At 39.7% G+C, this 25127-nt stretch overlaps 2 protein-coding genes and 1 long non-coding RNA gene across 15 annotated transcripts in view; 1 reads left to right on the top strand and 2 right to left on the bottom strand.

The window, feature by feature from the left end:
- On the bottom strand, nucleotides 1-12964 carry CFAP298 (cilia and flagella associated protein 298). The gene is given in 9 exon segments (XM_061627811.1): nucleotides 1-1265; nucleotides 5480-5562; nucleotides 5565-5617; nucleotides 5619-5635; nucleotides 10339-10406; nucleotides 11390-11431; nucleotides 11434-11514; nucleotides 11517-11555; nucleotides 12826-12964. Coding segments are annotated over 9 exon segments (579 nt in total). The 3' UTR covers nucleotides 1-1208.
- Nucleotides 12965-15263: 2299 nt separating this feature from the next.
- The window catches only part of LOC133385222 (uncharacterized), a 70289-nt gene continuing 60425 nt past the window's right edge, over nucleotides 15264-25127 (top strand). The window contains exon 1 of the long non-coding RNA XR_009762819.1: nucleotides 15264-16270. This is a non-coding gene — a long non-coding RNA (uncharacterized LOC133385222). The remainder of the gene's footprint in view (nucleotides 16271-25127) is intronic.
- The window catches only part of SYNJ1 (synaptojanin 1), a 113508-nt gene continuing 108700 nt past the window's right edge, over nucleotides 20320-25127 (bottom strand). For 12 of the 13 annotated variants that reach the window (XM_061627798.1, XM_061627797.1, XM_061627799.1 and 9 more), the window contains one exon: nucleotides 20320-23179. In XM_061627798.1, the coding sequence (XP_061483782.1) occupies nucleotides 22367-23179 (813 nt within the window). In that variant the 3' untranslated portion in view covers nucleotides 20320-22366. The remainder of the gene's footprint in view (nucleotides 23180-25127) is intronic. The other variant, XM_061627810.1, reaches the window with a different exon arrangement.

Genomic DNA, 25127 nt, shown 5'->3' with positions numbered 1-25127 from the left:
GAGGGGAATTGGCAAATGTCACTGGCAGAAGTGAAGTCTGGACCCAAACAGTGGTCTACTTGTTAAAATATACAGCCTAGGTCCAGGCTATTTGTCAGACCGTATCTCCCTATATGAGCCTGCCCAGGCCCTGAGATCTTCAGGAGAGGCCCTTCTCTCAGTCCCAACAACTTCGCAAGCGCGATTGGTGGGGACGCAAGATAGGGCCTTCTAGGTGGCTGCTCCTAGGTTCTGGAACTCCATTCCTAGGGAGGCACAAATGGCCCCCTCCTTGCCATCCTTCCGTCGGAAAGTAAAGACTTTTTTATTCCAACAGGCTTTTGGGTGTTTAGGATTGGGCTCTACAAGGTTTGTTTTATTGTTTTATGCTATTATTTGTATTATTTTAAATTGTTTTTTAGTATTTTAAGTGCCTGTTCCATGGTTTTAAGGTTGCGTATAGTTTAATTGTATTTTAATTGTATGTTTTTGTATGCTTTTAACTACATGTAGTTTTATTTGTAAGCCGCCCTGAGTTCCAGTTTGGAAAAAGGGCGGGGTAAAAATAAAATTACATTCATTTCATTCATATAAAAGAAGTGTTACCTTCTAAAGCAGCTTTTGCCATCTTGAATAGCTTCATTACAATGGAAAAATGGGAATAAGACAACTGAAGAATGAGAACAAACCTATTTAATTGTATATATTGTATGAACTAGTTTTGTGACCTAGTTAAAAATTGAAACGTCTGATCTGTAAGCCTATTAAATGAAATTTTAAAATACCTTATAAGCCATACTTTTCTGTTTCTAAAGGGCAAATGTGCACAAGAGGATGAACATATTTTGCAACAATAAATCATTTTTACAGAGAAATTTATTATTTCACAACAATTAAAATGCACAGATTTGCATCCATATTACCAGTATAACTCAGTGGGTTAATTTATCTTGTAAAAAGAAAAAGAAATCCTGTAAACATAGCTTCATTTTGGTCTCCATTTAATGTCATTTACACCATGAAAACAATGTCTTTTCAAGGCATGACTGTCAGCCCATTCAGACTCTAAAAATGAATCATCATTTTCTTCTAATTTCTGGGGAAACAAACAGCAATGAAAATGTGTTAAAAATTGCAAAAATGTTTCGCTATTTTGGTTTCAACAGTATAAATGCAGCAATAACCCTTGATACCTTGAGTTCTTCTTGCCTTCTGTGATAAAAAAGGAATCATCTGCGTTCTTCACTACTTATGACAGACTCACGGGCTAGGGCTCCTTGTCCTTTCTGGAAATAAAATAAGAAATTAGTACATTTTATTGTCATGATCCTGGCAACAGAATAATTCTACAAGAAACATGGCATAAAAATTGCCAACATTCTAATGTGATAAAAACACACTCGTCTAGCAGCTTAACTATGATTTCTTAACAATGGTTAAATGTCACACACATTAACTAAGGCTTGTAGTTTATATAACTTAGTTAATATTTATCATTGCTTAGCATTACATTTGAACTCTCATCTCCTCCATATCTCCTTAACCATAGCTGTCACTACTGAAAACTTACACAGCTGCAGAAAAGAGTGGGGGGGGGGAATCATACCACTCTCAAGGTTTACGTGCTTTTGTTGGGGCTTTTAACTATTTTGTGATGCAATCAAACCAAGATTTTTGGTTATGTGATCATCTGCCAGATGCCTCATCTTTAATTATGGTTTATCCAATGGCAAACGCAGAAGAGGAGGAACTGGAAAGATTTTACACAGAAGTACAGGAAGACACTGATCACACACCAAAACAAGATGTGCTGATAATCATGGGGGACTGGAATGCAAAAGCAGGAAACAGAAAAGAACTAGGAATTGTGGGGAAATGGCGCTTAGGAGACAGAAATGAAGCAGGAGAAAGACTTATTGAGTTCTGTGAAGCCAATTTGTTTCTTGCAAACACATTTTTTGAGCAAACAAAAAGATGACTGTACACATGGACATCACCAAATAGTCAATATAGGAATCAAAATGATTATATAATTGGTAGCAGAAGATGGAGAAGTTCCATACTTTCAGCAAAAACAAGACCAGCAGCAGACTGCGGTACAGATCATGAACTGGTCATATCGAAAAACAGAGTAAAGCTGAAGAACAACAAAGCAATCATAATGCCAAAAGACAATTTAAATAACATCCCAGAAGAATATAAAGATCAAATAAGGAACAGATTTGAGGCTTTAAACTTAGTTGACAGAGAGCCAGAAGAACTATGGACTGAAGTCAGAGACATTATCAGGGAAGAATGCAAAAAGACAATACCTCTTCTTAAAAAGAAAGAAATGGATGACTGAAGAAACTCTTAAAATGGTTAAAGAGAGAAGGAAAGCAAAAGCAAGAGGAAACAGAAACACGGTCAGAACCCTAAATACAACAATACAGCGACTAGTACATAGGGACAAAGAGAACTATTACAATAGTTATTGTATAGAAATGGAATAGGACAACAAAAAGGGAAGAACAAGAGCCTCATTCCAAAAGATTAGAGAAATGAAAGGGAAACCTATCAAGAGTAGGGATGCTGAATAATCAACAGGGGAACACACTGACTGACTGAGATGAAATAAAAGGAAGGTGGAATCAATATACCGAAGAACGCTATAAAAGAGATGCCTGGAAGACAGATTCATTCATGGAGGAACCCAATGATGAAGAACCAGAAATTTTAGAATGCCAGGTGAAAGCTGCTCTTAAAATACTTGGAAGAAACAAATCACCAGGAACAGATGGCATACCAATAGAGTTGCTACAAGCTACTGAGACTGAATCTGTCCAAATTTTGACAAAAATCTGTCAAGAAATATGGAAACTATACAATGGCCCACAGACTGGAGGTGTTCAATATATATATGCATTCCAAAGAAAGGGGATCCCAGGGAATGCAGTAATTATCGAACTTATTCCTTAATATCCCATGCAACTAAAGGTATGCTCACGATTCTACAAGAAAGGCTCTTACCATATATGGAGCGAGAAATGCCAGACGTCCAAGCTGGATTTAGAAAGGGAAGAGGCACCAGAGATCATATCGCAAACAAACGTTGGATAATGGAACGGACCAAGGAATTTCAGAAGAAAGTCACCCTGTGCTTTATAGATTACAGCAAAGCCTTTGACTGTGTAGATCATGAAAAACTATGGAATGCTTTAAAAGAAATGGGGGTGCCACAACATCTGATTGTCCTGATGCGTAACCTATGCGTACAGGATGGGAAATACCCGGCTTAGCAGTAGTGCGTGTGAGAAGGACCTTGGAATTGTAGTGGATCGCAAGTTGAACATGACCCAGCAGTGTGATGCTGCGGCAAAAAAGGCAAACGCGGTTTAGGGCTGCATAAACAGAGCTGTAGTTTCCAGGTCGAGGGAAGTAATAGTCCCACTATATTCTGCATTAGTCAGGCCTCATCTGGAATACTGCGTTCAGTTCTGGGCGCCTCATTTTAAGAAAGATATAGACAAGTTAGAGCGGGTTCAGAAAGGGCGACGAGGATGATAGCCGGTATGGAGAACAAGTCTTATGAGGAAAGGTTGAAGGAACTTGGCATGTTCAGTCTGGTGAAGAGAAGGCTGAGGGGTGACATGATTGCACTCTTTAAGTACCTGAAGGGCTGTCACATAGAGGAGGGTACAGATTTGTTCTCTGCTGCCCAGAGGGTAAGACTAGGTCTAATGGTTTTAAGTTGCAGGAGCGTAGATTCAGATTGGACATTAGAAAGAACTTCTTGACAGTAAGGGCAGTTCGGCAATGGAACCGACTGCCTAGGGAGGTGGTGGGATCCCCTTCGCTGGATGTCTTCAAGCAGAGGCTGGACAGCTATCTGCGGGAGATGCTCTAGCTGTGGATTTCCTGCTATGAGCAGGGGGTTGGACTCGATGGCCTACAAGGCCCCTTTCAGCTCTATGATTCTATACTCTGGACAAGAAGCTAATGTAAGGACAGAATATGGAGAAACCGATTGGTTCCCAATTGGAAAGGATGTGAGACGGGTGTATTTTATCACTCTATTTGTTTAATCCATATGCAGAACATATCATAGGGAAAGCGGGATTGGACCAAGATGAAAGAGGTGTGAAAACTGGAGGGAGAAATATTTAAGATATGCAGATGATACTGTACTACTCACAAAAACCAGTAATGATTTGAAACGAATGCTGATGAAAGTTAAAGAGGAAACCACAAAAGCAGGACTACAGCTGAACATCAAAAAGACTAAAGTAATGACAACAGAAGATGTATGTAACTTTAAAGTTGACAGTGAAGACATTGAACTTGTCAAGGATTATCAATACCTTGGCATAGTCATTAACCAAAATGGAGACAATAGTCACGAAATCAGAAGAAGGCTAGGACTGGGGAGGGCAGCTATGAGAGAACTAGAAAAAGTCCTCAAATGCAAAGATGTATCACTGAACACTAGAGTCAGGATCATTCAGACCATAGTATTCCCGATCTCTATGTATGGATGTGAAAGTTGGACAGTGAAAAAATTGGATAAGAGAAAAATCAACTCATTTGAAATGTGGTGTTGGAGGAGAGCTTTGCGCATACTATAGACCGTGAAACACCCAACAAATAATTGGGTGTTAGAACAAATTAAACCAGAACTGTCACTAGAAGCTAAAATGATGAAACTGAGGTTATCATACTTTGGACACATCATGAGAAGACATGGTTCACTAGAGAAGACAATAATGTTGGGAAAAACAGAAGGGAGTAGAAAAAGAGCAAGGCCAAACAAGAGATGGATTGATTCCATAAAGGAAGCCACAGACCTGAACTTACAAGATCTGAACAAGATGGCTTATAACAGATGCTACTGGATGTCTTTCAAAGGTGCCAACTTGAAGTAAAATAGGTGGCTTAAAGAACAACATCACCATGAACTTTTCTTTATCAGGTGATGGGAAGCCAATTTTAATGGATTCACTGTACTCTTGCTAACTTAATTTCTGTGTAATGCAGCATCAATTTCTTCAATATAGACTTCAGCATTTATGTTCAATTTCCAAATACATAATGTTTTTACGATAGATTTTTAAATAAATTAATTATTGTGTTATCCTAAAAACCAGCTAAATGGGAATTTAAGGAAATATTATTTCTAACAAATGTTTATTAGCTCACTAAATTCTCATAAACCTGAAATCATTATGATACAAGTCTGCTTGCCCTTGCCTCCCAAAAAATAATTCTGCAGAAATGGTCTCTTGCCCTTTGGCCTCTCACTAAAAGAAGAACCCCACTAAGAGGGAAGTAATGTAAAATGTATATAGTTGTGCAAGTCACTCAGAGCCTTTGGGATGGAGTAGAATATAAATCAAGAGATAAATCAAATAAATACATGAGTAATACATTAGTGAATACACCTCTGCAAAAACCTCAATTTTTTCATTCTAGGAAGGGCAACATTTTTAAAACTAGAAACCACATAACCTAAGTAAATAATTACATGAGTTCCTGACAGATCTTCTTTATCTTCAAACTCCATTCTAATTGGGTCGTATGGAGGGAGTCCCATTGAATAAATAACATTACAGCTCCTCTGAGCTGGTCCAGTGCATCTTTCACCATATCCTTATTAACACACGTTGGCTTGGACTTGTTTCTGCAATACAGACAGAAGTCATTTAATTTAACAAACTAACAAAGCACAGAGGAAAGAATGTTTTCCCTTCAGCTCACATTGTGACTCGGCATGACATCTGAGTAAAGACAAGTAACAAAGAAAGCTGCACTTTCCCCCCGATCATAAAGGATCAAATGTTTGCTTTACTGTACATATTGTAGAGCAGTTTACAATGGCTAAGGGAAAAATGAAATCTCTTATCAAAGATTCTGTTTAAAAGATATGTGGCCAAACCCACTTGTAGTCAATACAAAGCTGGATGTAGAATCACTTTTATGCAGTATTTACAATTTCCCCCCCAGAGTAATTCAAGCCAGCAGCATGATTTACTCAGAGGTCATTAAAAGGCCCATTTACTACTGTGGGGAAGAATGGGGCATCTGCTTACTTTCCTACTGAAATCAATAGTACTTGTTGATTTACATTGTATATTTTAATTGACTTCTAATCCTTTCCCCATCCCCCACCCCTTCAAAATTAAATATGAAGCTAGAAGAAGGGAGACTCCTTGTGGACAATACCTACATTAATTCTTCAGGAGACATTTTTGATTGGGAAAAATGGGGGAGGGAGGATTAATCACCCTTCCCTATTTGCTCCAAACAAATTGGCAGGTCCAAATAAACACATTTCAGTAAACACAGCCACCCAGAGGGTCATCAATCACAGATCTCATGTGTAACAAGTAATTTTTAAAAAAAATGCAGTTGTATAAATGCTTGTTTTCATCATTATTGATTGGTTTTGCTACTTTGGCAGCAGAAAGATTAAAGCAAAATTAAGTGTGATTTAGCTAGAAATCTTTGCCGCCCAGAGGAGCTTTTTAGAGTTGTCCGAAGGCTACTTCATTCTGGCCCTCAGGACATGTCAGAGTCATCGGTGGCCCGCTGCGATGAGTTTGCTGGACACTTCCAAAACAAGATCTCATGCATCCGTCGGGACTTAGATTCCCAGTTTATAGCAGTTGATCCTAATGAGGTGTCTGGAGCACAGTCTTGTCATGTTTTATTGGATGAGCTTCAGTTCGTTCAGCTCGAGGACGTGGACAAGGTGCTTGGACAGGTACGTGCAACCACTTCGATACTGGATCCTTGCCCCTCTTGGCTAATAAAAACTAGCAGGGATGGAACAGCTAGTTGGGCCAGGGAGTTGATAAACGCCTCTTTACGAGAGGGAGTGGTCCCTGGCCCTCTGAAAGAGGCGGCAGTGAGACCACTTCTGAAAAAACCTTCCTTGGACCCAGATAATTTCAACAGCTACAGACCAGTAGCGCATGTTCCATTCCTGGGCAAGATCTTGGAATGAGTGGTTGCTGGCCAGCTCCAGGCGCTCTTGGATGAAACCGATTATCTAGATCCATTTCAATCGGGTTTCAGGCCTGGTTTTGGCACTGAGACAGCCTTGGTTGCCCTGTATGATGACCTATGTCGGGAGAGGGACAGAGGGAGTGTAACTCTGTTGATTCTCCTTGATCTCTCAGAGGCTTTTGATACCATCGACCATGGTATCCTTCTGGAGAGGCTCGCGGAGCTGGGAGTTGGTGGTACTGCCTGGCAGTGGTTCCGCTCCTACTTGGCGGGTCATCTCTAGAAGGTAGTGCTTGGGGAACATTGCTCGACACCGTGGGTTCTCCAATGTGGAGTCCCGCAAGGGTCGGTCTTGTCTCCCATGCTTTTTAACATCTACATGAAGCCGTTGGGTGCGGTCATCAGGAGTTTTGGAGTGCGTTGTCATCAGTATGCTGATGACACGCAACTCTACTTCTCCTTTTCATCTTCCTCAGGTGAGGCCGTCAATGTGCTGAACCGTTGCCTGACCTCAATAATGGACTGGATGAGAGCTAACAAACTGAGACTCAATCCAGACAAGACTGAGATGCTGTTGGTGCGGGGTTTCTCTGATCAGACGGTGGATATATACCCTGTCCTGGATGGGGTTACACTCCCCCTAAAGGAGCAGGTTCGTAGTCTGGGAGTTCTTTTAGATCCTTCCCTGTCACTGGAGGCTCAAGTAGCCTCGGTGGCACGGAATGCGTTCTACCATCTTCGTTTGGTAGCTCAGCTACGTTCCTATCTGAGCGGGGACGACCTCACATCAGTGGTACATGCTCTGGTAACCTCGCGATTGGATTACTGAAATGCACTCTATGTAGGGCTGCCTCTGAAGACAGTTCGGAAGCTACAGCTCGGGCAAAACGCGGCTGCCAGATTGATAACAAGGACCAAGCGGTCCAAACACATAACACCTGTTCTGGCCCGCTTGCACTGGCTTCCAATTTGCTTCCGGGCCAGATTCAAAGTGCTGGTTTTGACCTATAAAGCCTTATACGGCGCGGGACCACAATACCTGTTGGAACGCCTCTCCCAATATGAACCTGCCCGTACACAGCGTTCCACATCAAAGGCCCTCCTCCGAGCTCTGACCCACAGAGAGGCTCGGAGGGTGGTAACAAGAACTAGGGCCTTCTCTGTGGTGGCCCCCGAACTGTGGAACAGTCTCCCCGATGAGGTGAGCCTGGCGCCGACGCTGCTGTCTTTTCGGTGCCAGGTTAAAACCTTCCTCTTTTCTAGGGCTTTTAATTTAACTTAATTTAGTTTTAAAATGTGTTGTAATTGTTTTTAGATCTTTCATTCTCTGTACTTTGCTTTATGTTTTACTGGATTTTATTGTATATACTTGTATTGCTTTGTTGTTCACCGCCCAGAGAGCTATGCTAGTGGGGCGGTATAAAAAATTAATAAATAAAATAAATAATAAATAAATAAATAAAACATATTCAGGAATTAATAGCATCTACATATACCAGGAACTATACCACCTACAAACTATTTTTTCTTCACAAGTATTTTAAACAAACTTAAAAGATACAACAGTCAATAAGGTCAAATGTTCTATAAAGCTGTTGCGCTACTGATATTTCTAAATAATAATAATAATAAAATTTTATTTCTAGGCCGCCTATCTGGCCGAATTAACGGCCACTCTAGGCAGCGTACATAGAGTAAAATATAACATAGAGTAAAATATAACATATAATACAGAACAACAATAAGTATACTCAATCCAAACCTACCCCCATCATACAAAAATTTAAACTAAATTAGACAGAGGTCTCGAATGCCTGCCTAAAAAAACATGTTTTCAGTTCTCGGCGGAAGCCTGTCAGGGAGGGGGCATGGCGGAGATCATAAGGCAGAGAGTTCCAGAGGGCGGGGGCCACAATTGAAAATGCCCTCTCTCTGGTCCGCACCAGCTTAGCTGTTTTGACTGGTGGGACCGAGAGGTCTTGGGAGGCTGATCTCGTTTGGCGGCCTATCTGGTGATGCTGAAGGTGTTCCTTTAGATAAACTGGACCAAAACCGTGTAGGGCTTTAAAGGTTAAAACCAACACCTTGAATTGGGCCCGGTAAACAACTGGTAGCCACTGCAGATCTTTAAGTACTGGAGTGATATGGTCTCGGCGGCGGCTGTTCTTGATCAGACGTGCCGCCACGTTCTGTACCAGCTGTAATTTCCGGACCGTCTTCAAGGGTAGCCCCACGTAGAGCGCATTACCATAGTCTAAGCGAGAGGAGACCAGGGCATGTACCACCCGTGGGAGCAGATGGACAGGGAGGTAGGGTCGCAGCCTTTGTATCAAATGTAATTGATACCAAGCTGCCCGGCTCACCACCACGACCTGAGCCTCCATGGACAGCTGGGAATCAAGAACAACACCGAGGCTGTGAACCTGGTCCTTCAGGGGCAATCTTACCCCATTCAACACCAGGTCAAAATCACCCAACTTCCTCCTATCTCCCACAAGCAGTACCTCGGTCTTGTCGGGGTTCAGCTTCAGCCTGTTTCCTCCCATCCATTCACTTACAGCCTCCAGGCACTTGGAAATGGTAACCGCAGCCATCTCTGGTGAGGACTTAAGTGAGAGATAGAGCTGAGTGTCATCTGCATATTGGTGGCACTGCAGCCCAAATCTCCTGATGATGCCCCCCAGCGGCTTTATATAGATGTTGAATAGCATGGGAGAGAGGATAGAACCCTGTGGCACACCACAATTGAGAGGCCAAGGGTCTGAAGCCTCATCTCCCAATGCCACCCGCTGGTGCCTATCAGAGAGATAGGAATGGAACCACTGTAAAACAGTGCCTCCTATTCCCATTCCCCTCAGGCGATCCAGGAGAATACCGTGGTCAACGGTATCAAAAGCCGCTGAGAGGTCCAGGAGGACGAGGAATGTGTGTTCACCTCTGTCCAACGCCCTCCTCAAATCATCCACCAGAGCGACCAAGGCTGTTTCAGTTCCATGTCCAGTCCTGAAGCCCAACTGGAATGGATCCAAATAATCCACTTCATCCAAGTGTGTCTGTAACTGAGTAGCCACCACTTGCTCGATCACCTTGCCCAAGAATGGTAAATTGGAAATTGGGCAAAAGTTGTTCAAATGACTTTCATATTGCAAAACCTGGCTGGCTTGCAATGCTACACTACTACAACTAAACTACAACGATTGCTTCCTCTGATGATTTTGTTTGCATAGAGGCTCTTAGGACCAGGTTGTCAGTTGTTCCTCTGAATAGGCAAGTTAACATTAGTTGCTTGATAAATTGTAATACTCGTAATTGTGTCCAAATTAAAAATGCCAATTAAGTGCCTCAAATTTCATACTAACAATGTAAGTATCTTACCTTAGATATTAGTGCCTTGGCTTCTTCTACTGTCTCTTTTAAAACCTGTTTCATTTTTTCATTTGGATCTTAAAATAAGAAATCAACCTTTAATATATATAAACATGTAGGCTGCAAAAAAAAAAGGTTTTCAGAAAAAAGGTGCCACTATAAGCCAGAGATAATCAAAGCTCATATTCACACCAATACTGACATTTTTTAAAAAACCGTATCTTACAATATATACTTTTGCTGAATGGTAACTATAAAGACTGCTTCAAATGTTGCATTTTACACCTGTTGCTTGATACAAACCTGAATATTGTCATTTATGAATGGTGCAGACAGTGGCTTGCATCTGAAGAAGTGCAAGTGGATTTCTGCTCATACAATGGTGGTTTCCTACCCTGTGTGTCTCACTGCAGCCTTCCTGTGCTTCTGGAAGACCCTTCAAATAGTGTGGGATGTGGTGTGGAAGGTGGGAATCAGTGGAAATGGGGTGGGACATCTTGAACCAATGGAAGTGCCTTTCTGCTTGGCAGGGCGCTTATAAATCCAAGCTATAAAATGTGTAGCTTTTGCTAGCAAAATTCAGGCTCATCTGGTGCTAAAAGGCTGAAGAGCTACTTTATTTCCCCAGTATTACCGCTCCATTTTAGGGATCCAATTAGGTTTTCTTGCTGACTGCATGCTCTTGTGCTTCACAAGGCCTGCACTGAAATGCTCATCCAGAACAACAGAATAGCTCTGCTCTCCATTATGCAAAGTGGCATGTATTTTGCTATTTGACACAGAAATGAAGCTTGCCAGTATAAGTATAAAAGTATAAAAAACAGTTGGGCAAACTGTTTGGATTCTGCAGAAAATTCCGAGTATGGTTTTTATATATCCATGCAAATATATAAGTATGATAACAAAGAGAACATAACTAGCATTGTTTTTATCTTACAGTCACTATTCAAGATGCAAACGTATGCAATTATCAAAACACAAAACAAAATAAAAATACCAAATAAAATCGTCTAGGTAATTATATACAGAAAATATGTATCCTTAAGCTACATTTATTTACCATGGCCATTTCTTCGTCCAATTTCATCTTTTTTTAGACACGTCCACTACGCGGAATACATTTTTCTGCCCATTCATCCTTCAGCTTCAGCTCTTCAATCTGCTCGTCTGTTAGACCTTGCATTTAGGAGACAAGAAAATACCATGTTCTGCCAGTGATTTTATTTCTATAAAAAGATCGGAGAATAGGATAAGAAGATAATTTTATGTCAGATATCCTTTATGGCTATTTGACAGAGATTTCTAAATATCCAAAGTATAAAAATTTGGCTGCTGTAGAATTAGAATATACATGTTATACAGACATACGTAAAAAGGTTATGATGCCTTCATACATGAATCCCATGTGGTTAATTCAAGAACCATTAAAAGGCTTTCATGTTTTTTAAAAAGACAGCAATTCTTGACAAAAAGAAAGCCTGAACTGTCAGCATAATTCTACAGTTCATCAGTGCCATCAGGAACACTAACACTTGCATGGCATAGGTAATCCACAGATACCAGGAAGGAAGCATTGCCATACAAAATTACGGTGCCAAGGTTAGAGATGTGAAGGCCTGGAAAAAACTGGAAAAAATCCGGGGGGGAAATGGTTTTTTTCCATTTTTCTGAAGCCTTTTTTGTTTTTTCCTGAAAAATTGAAAAAATGAAGAAAAAATAATTAGGAAATGTTTTATTTTAGCATGATGAATAAAATGTTGCACTGAATCTTGGTCCCTCCCCTTTCTCAGTTCTTTTTATGGGAAGGGATGCTTTATGTTTGCTTGACACTGTGGAGGACTAGCAGAGACATAAATAATGTTTTTGTTATTAATGTTGATGGTTTCGTCTGTTTTTTAAAGTTGTTTTTTGCCTGCTCCTCATAAACTAGCAAAACGAAAGAGGTTTCTTACAGTTCAGGTGTTCCTAACAGTTCAGGAGTTTGTAGCTCCATTTGTGACAAAAAAAGTAAAAATTTAAAAAAGCAAATTCAATTTGTAATAATTGTTTGAATAAAATGTATTTTTAATATACAAATGTGATAAACCAACTTGTACATAATTACATCTTATGTTCCTGAAATAACAAAGTGACTTTCAATCTGTAAAAAGTGCTAATATTGCATTTTTTCAATTTTTCTGAACATTTCAATTTTTTCCCAACCCCCCACCCCCAGAAAAAAGCCAGTTTTTTTCCATGGCTTCAAAATTTCCAAAATTCTGCCTCTCTAGCCAAGGCCGGAATTGGTCAAAAGAGACATCACAATAGGGAGAGTAGTCTCCAGCATTCATAATCCTTATCCAGAATCACATGAGCTTGGTACAGTGGTTCATATGAATGAAAATGATGTCACTTGTTAACATAAGGGGCAGCAATTCTATATTTTTAAGGGATGGGTACGTGTGTAATTAATACAGAAAGAGAGCTGGGGGGGAGGCAAATGGATACATTTGGCACCTGCACAAATATGCTGAACTTTGAGCCTTCCAGTGTCGATCTTGGTCATTTCCTGTGTTAAATCTTCAGTGCAAATGCTGTCCATTGTCTCTAGCAGAAATCAGCTCTCATCGCCATGCTTCACATGGAGCAAAACCATTTCTGCAAAAGCAGAGAAACACAGACAAATGGGTGGGGAATAATGAAAAGAGCATGTCACCATTTATTAGAGAAGATGGAAAGGATGCTAAGAACTTTGCAACAAACATAATCAAGATTTCAAGAAACTGCCCCCAAGAGCCAAATTCTTCTTCCCCACTCCACCTCTGTCTCTGAAATTATACAGAGTAATTAGGAAAAATGGGGGGGGGGCACCTGCAGCTTTATTTCCCCTATGCACCACCATTTTCCTTGTAATCAGTGAGAAAGTAATAGGCAAAAAAGCTGCAATTAAGCTAAAATAACTGGGGAAAATACATGGTTTTATTAAATGAAGATACACAACTGATAGACTTGTCAGTTAACGAGTCTGACAGTAGATTCAAATCATGACAGCAGGCTTTGGCTGCACATTTTCAAAGCAAACAAAGCCACTACCTTCCAAAACAGGAGCAGAATGTTCAGAGTTCATTGGGAGGAATATGAGTGAGCAAGCATAGCAGTTTCTAGTAAGAGCGAGGTTTAGAATTTTAGGGAAAAGTATTTTTTTTCTTCCTTTCCACTCTGGGAAAGTACGCAAGCACAGATCTGTTCCAAAAATAAACAAACTCTACCATGGTGCAACTCAACTGCTCAGGTCTTGGCTGCAGGAATCCTGTTCCTTCCTGGGACTTTGCACTTTCGCCTCCAGGTCAAGCCCTACTCCATTCATTTAGGAGGAGGAGGCGGAGGAGGATGTGGAGACTGATTATTTATTTTATTTATTTATTAAATTTATAACCTGCCCTTCCTCCTAGAAAGAGCCAGGGCGGCAAACAAAAACACTAAAACCAGTCCAAAAAGATTTTAAAAACAAAAGACTTTAAAACATATCAAAACAAAACATCTTTTTTAAAAAAAGCTTTAAGAACATCTAAAAAAGTGATTCCAACACAGTCGCAGACTAGGATAAGTTCTCTATTTAAAAAACTTGTTGAAAGAGGAATGTCTTCAGTAGGCCTTTAAACACATTTAGAAAGCCCGTTATACACAGGCTCTGCCCTATTTTGTAGGTTAAGGGGCTTTTGAAATGCAAATTATTGTTACGCTGCATGGACCTGTGACATTCTGGGATTCCTTTCTATACAATGTATCATATTATAATAAGGGTATGTGTAGCTCTTTCTCAGAAAATATGAGTTCCATCTTAGACTTTATTTTCACTAGTAGTATGTGCCATGAAACATGGAAAGTAAGATTAAAGAATCCCTCTGAGCATATTTGCCACACTTCTTAATTTACACCTACTAAACTTTGACATCCATTCTACTTTTACTCTACCCCAACCAAGGAGATAAGGCATTTATATATTTAATTTGTATACCACTTTGCATTTCAGGACATCTCAAAGCGGTTCAGATTCTAGTTCAAGGGTACATCAGAGCCCCCCCATGTCGCTTTCCAGGGGTTATAATTAGTCTAGACTCAGTAGTTAGCTGTTACCCCCCATTTTCTCTCTAAAATGTTTGAACTTTACCCATCCTCCTTCACCCCCTAAAACTTCTAGCAAAAAAAATTAAGCCTCTAAAAAGAGCAAAGTGGACTCCTACTTGAAAGAGGCTCATTTACTTATTCCAGTTTACAAAATGCAACCTCTCTAGTGGCTTTTGTCAGATGCTGAAAAGTATGTAAAATGACAACTTCTTACACAAAAGCTCCAGCCTCTAGTCTTTTACAACCAGAGTCTAGTCTTAAAACAACCAACAGAGCTCTTACCTGTAAGCTGGAGGAACATGACTGAGGGCAAATTAAATGCACTGATGTTGGGGCGAGTGCAGTGGTTCTTCTAGTATGTTTTGTGGCCCTATTGGTGTGAGGTTGGGATTGCATATAGGCTGGTGTGGGGTTGCCACCTTTCTTTTCCTGGCAGGATGTGTCTTTCTTTCTTTCTGGCATTAGCACAAGAGGCAGAGGCAGCAGTCGTCGTGTCCCCATCATTGCACCTCCAGTCTGCATTAAAAGGCAGCAACCCTGGTTTTCTTTCGGGCTAATCAAGAAGCTGTGAAAAGGCCCAAGAACTTTCTCCGTCTTACACGGTTCTTGGGCCTTTTAACAGTTTCTTGACTCTTAAGAAAACAGAAGTAGGGAATCTGGGAGGACACGGGGACAGTGGGAAGCCTGGAATGCAGGAACTGGGAAGCAACTGCAGCCTTATAACGCAGCGGCTGGATTGAAGGACGCCTCTCAAAGCTATCACTGGTAGAAGACCAAGAAGAGAGGAGGAAAAAGAATGAGGGTCTTGCCCACGCACTTACTCCGCCCCCTTCAACTGTTACTGCCGTGTCCATGGAAACCAAACGACGAGGAGAAAGCAGCGCGCGGCCATCTTCTTTACCTTCCCTCTTCCACGGCGTCCAGAACTCGCAAAATCCCCCTCACCTGAATCACCACCGCACAGGAACAGCCCCGCGCTCAAGCTCTTCGCTCTCCTCCAGCGTCGCCGCAGCCAGAGCTGAAAGCGGAGTGCTGCGGTATCATTTCACGCGGCACAGGAAGTGTTCTCCTCCCAACCAATCGCGCAGCACCCTGAATGCTCGTCACTCCCCTGTCACTCGGCGACACTAGCCCCGCCCCTATGGTGGGCAGTAAGACGGAAAGGGGCCCGAACAGTTTTTAAAGGGCCAGAGTACTCCTAAGGCACGCTTTGCTGGGGAGAGAATGCAGATAAGGTTTGACGTTTTGCCCCGGCGAGCTACCACGGCGAAGGGTGGCAAGCTTCCCAAGGGGAGGAGCCATTCGCAGAACGGGCAGATCGCCGAAGAACAGGAGCGTGCCTGTTTGTTGCCTGCTACAACTGGCAATTCTTTCCTGAAAGGGAAGGAACCCTCAGAAAAAAAATTTTTTTGAAGTTGAAAAGTCGTGCAGGCGGGAAGATGTGCCGGCGGGATATGCAAAAATAATGACATGGAGGCCAGGGTGGCGGGTACATCTGTCCAGGAAGATGGTGATCAACCAACTCTGGAGGATATTATACATTCTGTCTTGAAAGATAAGGAGCGCTATTAGTCTTTCTTCTTTGAGGCTCAGAAAGCCGAGGTGGGTGGGTTATGAATTAATCCAAATAAGAAGGGGAGATCCCACCATTAATTGGCTACCTCTTGAACTTGAAGCCAATCCACTTTACTATAGGGCTCTCTCATTTTTAAAAACTCAGTCCACAACGAATGTGAAACATTGATAACCCTTTTTATAAAGCAACGCTAACAGTTTGGAAAAGATGGGCTCGTCAGCGCCCCATGATTCTCCAGTGCTTCCTTTTCTGAATCAGGTAAGTTGCAGATAAATTCCAGCAATATAAAAATTGGGCACAGAAAGGTTTATATACGATAAAAGATGTGTTTAGAGATGGATATTCCCTTTCTGATGCACTGCTAATGCCGAATTTTACTATTTTTAAATTGGTTTTGATTCCTTTTTATCTAGCAGTATGGTTGGTTTTAATATTGGATGTAGTTTGTTCCATTTTAATGTAGATTCTGTTTGTTTCAATTATATGTGCTTTTATCTGGAAGCCGCTGCGAGTTCCAGTATTGGAAGGATGGCGGGATATAAATAAATAATAACTAACTAACTAACTAACAAATTAGGACACAGCTAGGTGAGAGATCTACTTGGTTTCAGTTGGCTCAAATTCGGTACTTCAGTACTCCTATTAATCTCCTGCCTGCTTCACACAGAAGCCTGACTTTCTTTGAAAACTATTCTGTTAATTTGGACAAAAATTTAAAAAGTATAATTCCCTCTTAAATAACATACTACTGGCAGATTCACTCCCAGCTCTGACGGGATTAAAGGAAAAATGGGAAGATGACTTAAACACACAAATTGAAGAGATACAATGTCGACTAATGTGTACTAAGCCTCCCCTGAAAACTGTTTCAGCTGGTGTTAGAGAAACCATGCTTAAAGTCATAGATAGGTGGTGTTGTATTTCTGTCAAACTAAAACAAATATACAGTATCATGGTTTATCAGATGTATGTTGGAGGGGCTGCAATATGTGTGGTAGTTACTTTCATATGTGGTGGGATTGCCCCACAATTCAATCTTTTTGGCAAAGTGTATTTCAAGAAATCTCTGCAGTGGTACAACAATTAATTCCAATGAATCTTGGTTTGGCATTGCTCTCCTTATATCTGGATACCACGACCACTGTAAGCAACAAAGAGCTGATAGTGTTTATGTTGGCTGCAGCGCATCTTGAGATCGCAAAGCATTGGTGTTATACTTCTCCCTTCATAGTATAAGGCTGGTGGTCTAAGATAGCACTAGCTGAGAAACTTACTGAAGCAAATAAAATTTGAAACCAAAGACTCTTTTATTGGAACATGGCACCCACTCACAATGTAGCTGATAAGCATGGAGTGAAACTGGCAGAAATCCACAAATCCTTATGATCTCCTACCAAAAAAGGTATGGTTATAATTGCCCAGAGCTGTTCTTGTTTTTTGTGTGAATACTTTACTTACCTGTAGTGTCATTCTCTTGTTACATGCTTCAAAATATGCCAGCTATGTAGTACAAAGCAACTTGTTGCTCTGACAACTATGTTTTTGGTTTGTTTCAAAAAGAAAATAGAAACTGAATGATTTTTAAAAAAGAGAGCCTGGGTAGTTTATAAGCAGACTGTGACCTCTCCTGGACAGAGATAGCCTAGTCACAGTCATCTACACTTTGGTATCTTTGATGATGGTTTATTGTAATGCGCTTTGCTTGGGGCTGCCTTTGAAGCCAATTCAGGATCTACAACTACTCCAAAACACTGCAATTAGGTTGCAAAAGAGATCATGTTGTCTGTACTGAAACAACTCTAGCTCCCAGTGAGTTTCCAAGATCAATTCAAAATAACACTATAAGTGGCAGGATCCATCCAGGTGTTATTGGGCTACCATATCTAGGCATCTGCCCATGGAGATAGTCATCCAAGAGATTTCTCCAGGTGCTATCAGTCACTTAAGTGCAGCAGGTGGTGACTGGAGAGCTTTTTCTATGGTGGCTTCTGGCCTTTGGAATGACCTCCCTTGAGGAGGCTCACCTATTAATCTCACTTGCTCTCATTTTAGGTACATCCCACACATACACCCACTTCTAATGTAAGCATTCTTTAGCTTAGAGCAGTTTGATCTTATCCAGTTTGATTTTATCATCTATTTAAATTGACTGTTCTTTTAGTTTGTTGCTTCAAGTTGCTGTGTTGGTTTTTATGCTTTATATTATTACTATAAGTTTTTGTTTCTTACTATTTACTCTGATACCCACTCAGAGAACATAAATCTGTGTTGAAGATGCAGGATATGAATTATGTAAGGCCCCATTCAAATAAATGTTAGCTACAAATAAAACAAAAGAAATGCATTCTGTTTAAGAATGGAATGGCACATTACATCAAGAGGAGACAGGGGAAATTATGGGGAATATCAATGACAGTTCCCAAGAGCCTGGAATGATGGCACCCATCCCCCTAAGGGGAAAGACTGATTTGGGATTGGAATGAAGGCTCTTGGGAAGGAAACAACAGACCTAGCACCAGATTGACAGTTGCTCAGGGTGGACTGACAGCCCCCAGAGCTAAGGAAACAGTTATAATCCCATAAGCACACCTTGTCTTCATCTTTTGCAAACTTTTTTGCTAATTTGTGTTGATGACACGTCACTGTTACTTAGCTAGTTAGAACTAAGTTTGCCTTTCTATCTACTTTGTATTTCTATAAATAAAGTAGCTTTCTTATTTTACTAAGTCTCAAGTCTCAGTGATGCCGATGCAGGGTAAAAGCCTGCTTTCTTAGGTAAGCGCGCACACACTGGCACACTCGCATTTCAACATCCGCTGTTACTCTCTGCTGCTGATGTGCTGCTTTAAACAAATTTAGCAACACAAACACACACAGCAACACTGCCTTCAAGTTGATTCCAACTTATGGCGACCCTATTAACAGGGTTTTCATGAAGCTGAGGCAGTGACTAGCCCAAGGTCACCCAGTGAGCTTCATGGCTATGTGGGGATTCGAACCCTGGTCTCCCAGGTCACAGTCCAACACCTTAACCACTACACCACACTGGCTCTCCTGTATTTTCAATAAATCTCTTAAATTCATTTGAAGGTGGCTCCTCACTTATTCAACATTTTTAACTGGAGCATTCTTAGAACTTGGTTGCAAAAAGGATAACTTTATTTATAAGAGCCAGAAAAGCAAAAGCTATTTTATTTAAAGAGACATGAGCAGGATAGATATCACCTCCTTACAACGAAAGTCCTGATAAATGGTTATAGCAATATATTAATAACCTTGATGCATCTAACTATGCAGTTCTACACCTGCCTATGCGGAGGTAAGTAACCAGGTAACTTTCCCAGGTAAGTGATTATAGGATTGTGCCCTAGTGGATTGCACTCCTTGTGAACATGTAATCAATTGCCTCTCAGAGAGCTGCATTTTTTTAGAGTTCCCTGAGGGCTGATTTTTAAAACCACTCTGAGAATTGTAGCTCTGTGTGGGGAATGGGGGGTGGGTCTCCTAACAACACTCAACACCCTTAACAAACTACAGTTCCCAGGACTCTTTTGGGGGAAGGCACGACTTTAAAGTGGTGTGATACTGCTTTAAATGTATAGTGCAAGTGGGGTCTTACTGTGGTTAATGTAGTCTACTCCTGTGTCTCATTCCATTCTGTTTCAGGATCTGTTCACTGCTTTATTTGTAGCTTGCTTTTCAGTGGAGCCCTGTTATGTCAACTAGAATTCACAATTCTCATTATTTCCAGTGGGCCTTCAGCTACCTCCCAGTTTTCAAACAGGCATTCTTGTCATACATTTCTAGTATGTCCCTTTGCACATGGCTCCTTTGTGAAGTTCAGGAAGAGCTGAGAATTCTACAATTCTGTTTCAAATGCTTTGAAGCAGGCCAGTGGTGCTGCATGCTTTGAACATGAACTGTTGACTCGAGTGCTTTTCTTAGATTACTCCACAGCCTAATTTTCTTTGCATTTTTACTGAGAAATAAATTCCACTGAACTCAAGGGTACTTACTCCCCAAAAAGTGTACATAAGACTACAGCCTATGAAAGGGATATGTGAATGGAGTATGAATGCCTCATAATGATAAAATGTCACCCCCTCCCACCTCTGGGGACTGTTCCACAACCAAGCGTAGTGCAGTGACCTGAGGTGTGAGCATCTGAATAAAAACCATCTACCAAGCTTTTCTTTGCATCTGAAATTTATGTCCTTTCATAAGGGCATAACACTAAAAAGGCTGGACATCTAAGACCACAAGATTAAGCCAAATCCTGACACAGACAATAAATGGAGATTATAATCTGAAAGATAGGTATATTTATTTAATTAATACAACACCACATTTCACAGGATATGTATGGAATATTGTAGACCATTGAGTTAATACTGTATTTTTGCAATGGATATAGTCAAATATTGTGTATCACAAGCAATAATTTGTTACACATGAACAAAGCAACTTGCCACAGGGAACACACTCCATGAAAAGATACAGCATTTTTTACATAGTTGGCAATTCTGACACCTCTAGTAATTACCTTTAAGCAATACATTAGGTTGTTAACTATTCATCCTATACTTGGTAGATGCTTTGTTGCAATTTATGTTACTGTGCTGCCGGATTCTGGAATCTACTGAATGTGTTGGGGGCTTGTATTTTAAATATAGAAAAAGTATAATACGTGAAATTAAATATCTAAACAAGGACTACATATCACTGAGCTGTAATTTGCACTAACTTTCCAGAACACAATTGCTTTGTTAACATAAGATTATTCCAAAGCACGATCACATAGATGTTAATAATCAGTTTGAATGACTTAAATCACATACTGAAGCACAAAGGTTACAGTACCACTGCTGTTTCAAGATGTACAAGTACTTTTAAATGAACTTCACTGTAAAAGTACAATATAGAAGTCACTGTATTTACTTATCTATCCAACTGCAGATAATGATTTTCACTGTTAGATGGGATGATTTATATAAATATGCTGGGATAGTAGTAAAGAATTTAGAAATGTAATTTTATTTTTGCTGCTCCATGGAATGCTGTGCTTCTCCCTCAGATGCTACCAAAAGACATATACTTAGCTAATAGAATCAATAGAAGAGCAGACATATTTGGCGAGGCTCTTCTCTCAAAGTTTTTTCATAAATGTTTAGAAAAGGAAGCAAGCAATATAAATAGCTGTGACAATATGCATAAGAAAGGGAATCTATAGCTTGCCTGACAAAGTATTGTTGAAAAAACTTGTTTCCTTCATAACACCAAAATACTACAAATGACTTTTGTTGCAAAAACCATGGGGGCAGGACCACTTGCAAGTTTACAAAGCGTTGAGCGAACAAAAACAGAATGATCCTTTATAATTGCCACATGTGGCATCGACAGCTTCTGTCTGTGAAGAACAGTGATACATCTAAATAGCTTGACAGAACAGTACAGAAATGGTCTGTTGAAGCCATATTTGAGACCCATAGTGAAGATGCAAATACAATTGAAATACATGGACCACTTATCAGATTACTTCTTCACCTAGATCCTCATATCAAGTTCTACATTTTCTTCAGTCATGAAGTTCTTGTTCTTTAAGTTAAAAAAGCAAAGACACATATTTTTCTGATAAGCTAGAACAGGAAAGTTCTTTAAGAGTAGTGTCCAAAACAAACATTGAATGAAACTAGATTATAATTAACCACAATTGTGTGCAAAACAATAAAATGTACGCAGTTGCAGCTAAAATATATTACTATATGCTGTGTACTTTAAAAAATCTTTCAACTATTTTGTAGAATTCACCATTACAAATCTTCATAAACCTCTGGTATATAATAACATTTCCCCAACATTACCCTTAAATAGTCAATAATTAAACTTTGGCAGTTCTTTGGTAAATACTCATAAATATACCAGTTTTCAGTTCCTGGAAGTGATTCTAAGTTCTAACAGTCCAGAGGGTGTTTAAAATAGTATTTAAATTGTGCTGTAAGAAACAGATTTTTCAATAGCTATGTGCATTTCACAGACAAGTCAATGCTCATCAGTTGTACTGAAAATCAATGGGTGGCAACACCTAATTTTGAACTTGAGTCCTATGGCATTAAAATGGGATTTAAATATATGCATAACCTTCCCTGCACTGTGCCCTATTAGAAGTGGGATAATGAAATCACTTGTGGAATTAGCTTTGTGAATTACCCTATAAGTACACATATTATTAATGTTTGTACATAGTGACCTAATAGGTTCAGTGCATCTGACAAATTATTGCACACAGAATTACATCAATGCCCAATTCTAGGGAATACTCTTAGCAAACAATTTATAGAAAGATAAAAGTGTAATTTATCTTTCAGTAAAATCTTGTACAGATAAAACTTTAGGTGCTTGGGAAGGGCCTGTAGTTGATTTAGCACTAGCGGACCTGGACGGTACAGGAGGTGCAGGTGGGAGTCTTGCTGGCAATGGAAAGAAAGAATCAGAACTTCTGTTCCAATCATTGTAAATGGCAGAATCTGAGCCCAGTGAACTTGGAAAATAAGTTGCTGGCAAGGAACCAGCTCTTTTTAACTCAATGGGATTATCCAGTGACTTTAGCTTCATCACATAATCTTCTTCATCAAATGTTACCCATCCTTTTGGTTTTCCATAGTTCGCTACAGAAGATGCGCTTTGCAAACTAAAAGTGTCTTCAAATGCATTAACATAAAATGAAGCCTTGCCTTTATGACTGGGCTGCTTTAGAGGTGGAAAAGTGAAGGCAGCAGGTCCTTCTGTTGAACACTGTGAAGTAGCTCCAGATTCTCGGGTTTCTGTACTAAATGGATTTCCAGCAGTAGTAGTTTTTTCAGTGAATGGATTGATGCTGTTTAGTTTGGTAGTAAATGGATTTGGAGAACTGTGCATATGTTCTTCAGGGATACTGTATGCTGGAATAACTGGCATTGCTGGCATGCAATTTACATTACTTAAAGTATTAAAACTGTCTGTTGCAGAAGGCAACTTTTTCGGCTTCTTTTGGTTTAAAGGTACAACTGATGACATTCGAAATGATGACTGAATCTTGGATGCAGAAAGAAGCTGAAGGGACGGATCTTCAAAAGGGTCACTGTTGAGCTGTGTTTCAAGCTGAATGGCATGAACTCCATTTGCTCTGATCTGAAATGTAAAAAAAAGTGCTCAAACATCTCACTTGGCTGCTAAATGATATTCTTCATTGTCCATGGCAGAAGCAATAGATTTGGACTTCTGCGTCACCTTTTTCTAATTTGCTTTTTTCTTTTTTCTTTCTGTCCTGTCTGATTTCCTTTCTAATCAAAATAATGTTTAGAACCTCCACTGTCCTAGATTCACTAGGCATTTTATTTAATAATATCTCTATTAACGGATGCCACTATAATATTTCAGTCTTTTGAACATAATAGAATAGTATAGCACTATTGGATTAAAAGCATTATGCTTCATTATTTGAACTAAAATATTAAATAAATAAAATTTTAAATGTAGTCACACTTTCACATGCAGAAGAGGATGATCTTATGAAGTTTTTATCATGATGAAAATGTTAGTAACATCCTGGTTTTTAAAACTTCAGATGGCTTCTCTATTTCTAGACAGACTTTAAAAAAAAGACTAATTATAAATTGCCTGGCTTATGATTTTCTACTAAGCCAACATATAAACATCTATTGAACTTCCAGATGAATGTTAAGCACAGTTAGAAGTATTTTTTTAACTAGGCAAAGATGTTTTATTCTCCCAGGCATTCTCCCAGTGCTAATGGTCTGGGGTTTGGCCAATTATTTTTGGTGCTTATCCTTATGTGGGTGGAGTAGTTATGCTATTGGACGACTTTTGTAGATTAACATTTAATATATTTCATTTTAATGAGTTTTTATTGCATCTTGTATATTATCCATGTAAATTGCTTTGGATTCCTTTTGTGGGAAGCAATACATAATTGAGTAAGTCTAATCTAAACTATTTCTGCCAATTTCAGTTGAACTAGAGCTCATCGGGAATGGAGACAAAGCACAGGCCTCAGTCCTAATAAATAGACTTGAGGATGTCCCCTTTGTGTTCATACCATGACATGACACCAAACTAAATGGTGGGGCAAGTTCACCCTTAGCTAGCCCAGAATTCTAACTTAAGTTGGATGCATTTCCACTAGCCTGGCTTCCTCTCCCAGCATGGGGAAGAAAAGGAGTCCTGCCCAAGTGCAGGAGTTGCCCTTATACTTAGGATCAAAGTGTTCCTCACCTTTAAGATATATTCTACATTTTTTCTTTCAGTAATTAAGACTGTAATCATAAACACACTTGAGAATAAGCTCCAATTGAACTTATTTCTGAGTGACTATGCCTATGTTAGTATAATCATATTTTTTGTTTTACATAAATATACATTAGACACTCAATTCAGTATCAAATTTTACATTCAACAAATCTAACACACAGTTTTAAATATGAAGATACATTTTATACTTAGTCGTAATTCATCTTATGTAAACAGCCTGCTGTAAAAAATTAAGAATTTTTTTCATTGTCCAAGTGTAACAATGTTTAACTATAGATTAAATATAAATCAAATGCAGTTTTGCATAGGACATTTGACATGCTATATTGACAGTGTAATTTAAAATGCCAAGTCCAAGAGCAGCAACACCTCTGCTTTTTAAGTTCACTTGAATGTGTTTAAGTCACACTGATCTCAGAAGCAAATTGATTCAAGACTAGATAAAATGTTGTTTGCATTAAAAAGTCAGTTTTTGTTTCATGAACTGGTGTGTGAGAGATGTCGATTCACATGAAATGAGATTTTGAAACCAATGTTAGATTTCCCCCCACAATATCCATTTTGTTTCAGAAAGTGGTTTCAAGTTATCGGGTGATCACTGTTAAATGGTTGCAGAAGAAGTGATGAAATTAAGTATTCTCTATAGCAGCAGTTCTCAAAGTGTGAGGCAGACAGACCTCTTAGTGAGGCATAAGTGAGGTTTCCAATTCTTTTCATCATAAAGCAACTTTGCTTTGCTATTGTTCTGCCTTACTGCCCTGTCCCGATTTCAGAAGATTGTCAATAATCAGATTTTTTTTTTTAACTT

The sequence above is a fragment of the Rhineura floridana genome, chromosome 5 (assembly GCF_030035675.1).
Source record: "Rhineura floridana isolate rRhiFlo1 chromosome 5, rRhiFlo1.hap2, whole genome shotgun sequence".
Taxonomy (NCBI): domain Eukaryota; kingdom Metazoa; phylum Chordata; class Lepidosauria; order Squamata; family Rhineuridae; genus Rhineura; species Rhineura floridana.
This window is presented reverse-complemented; position numbering and strand designations above follow the sequence as displayed.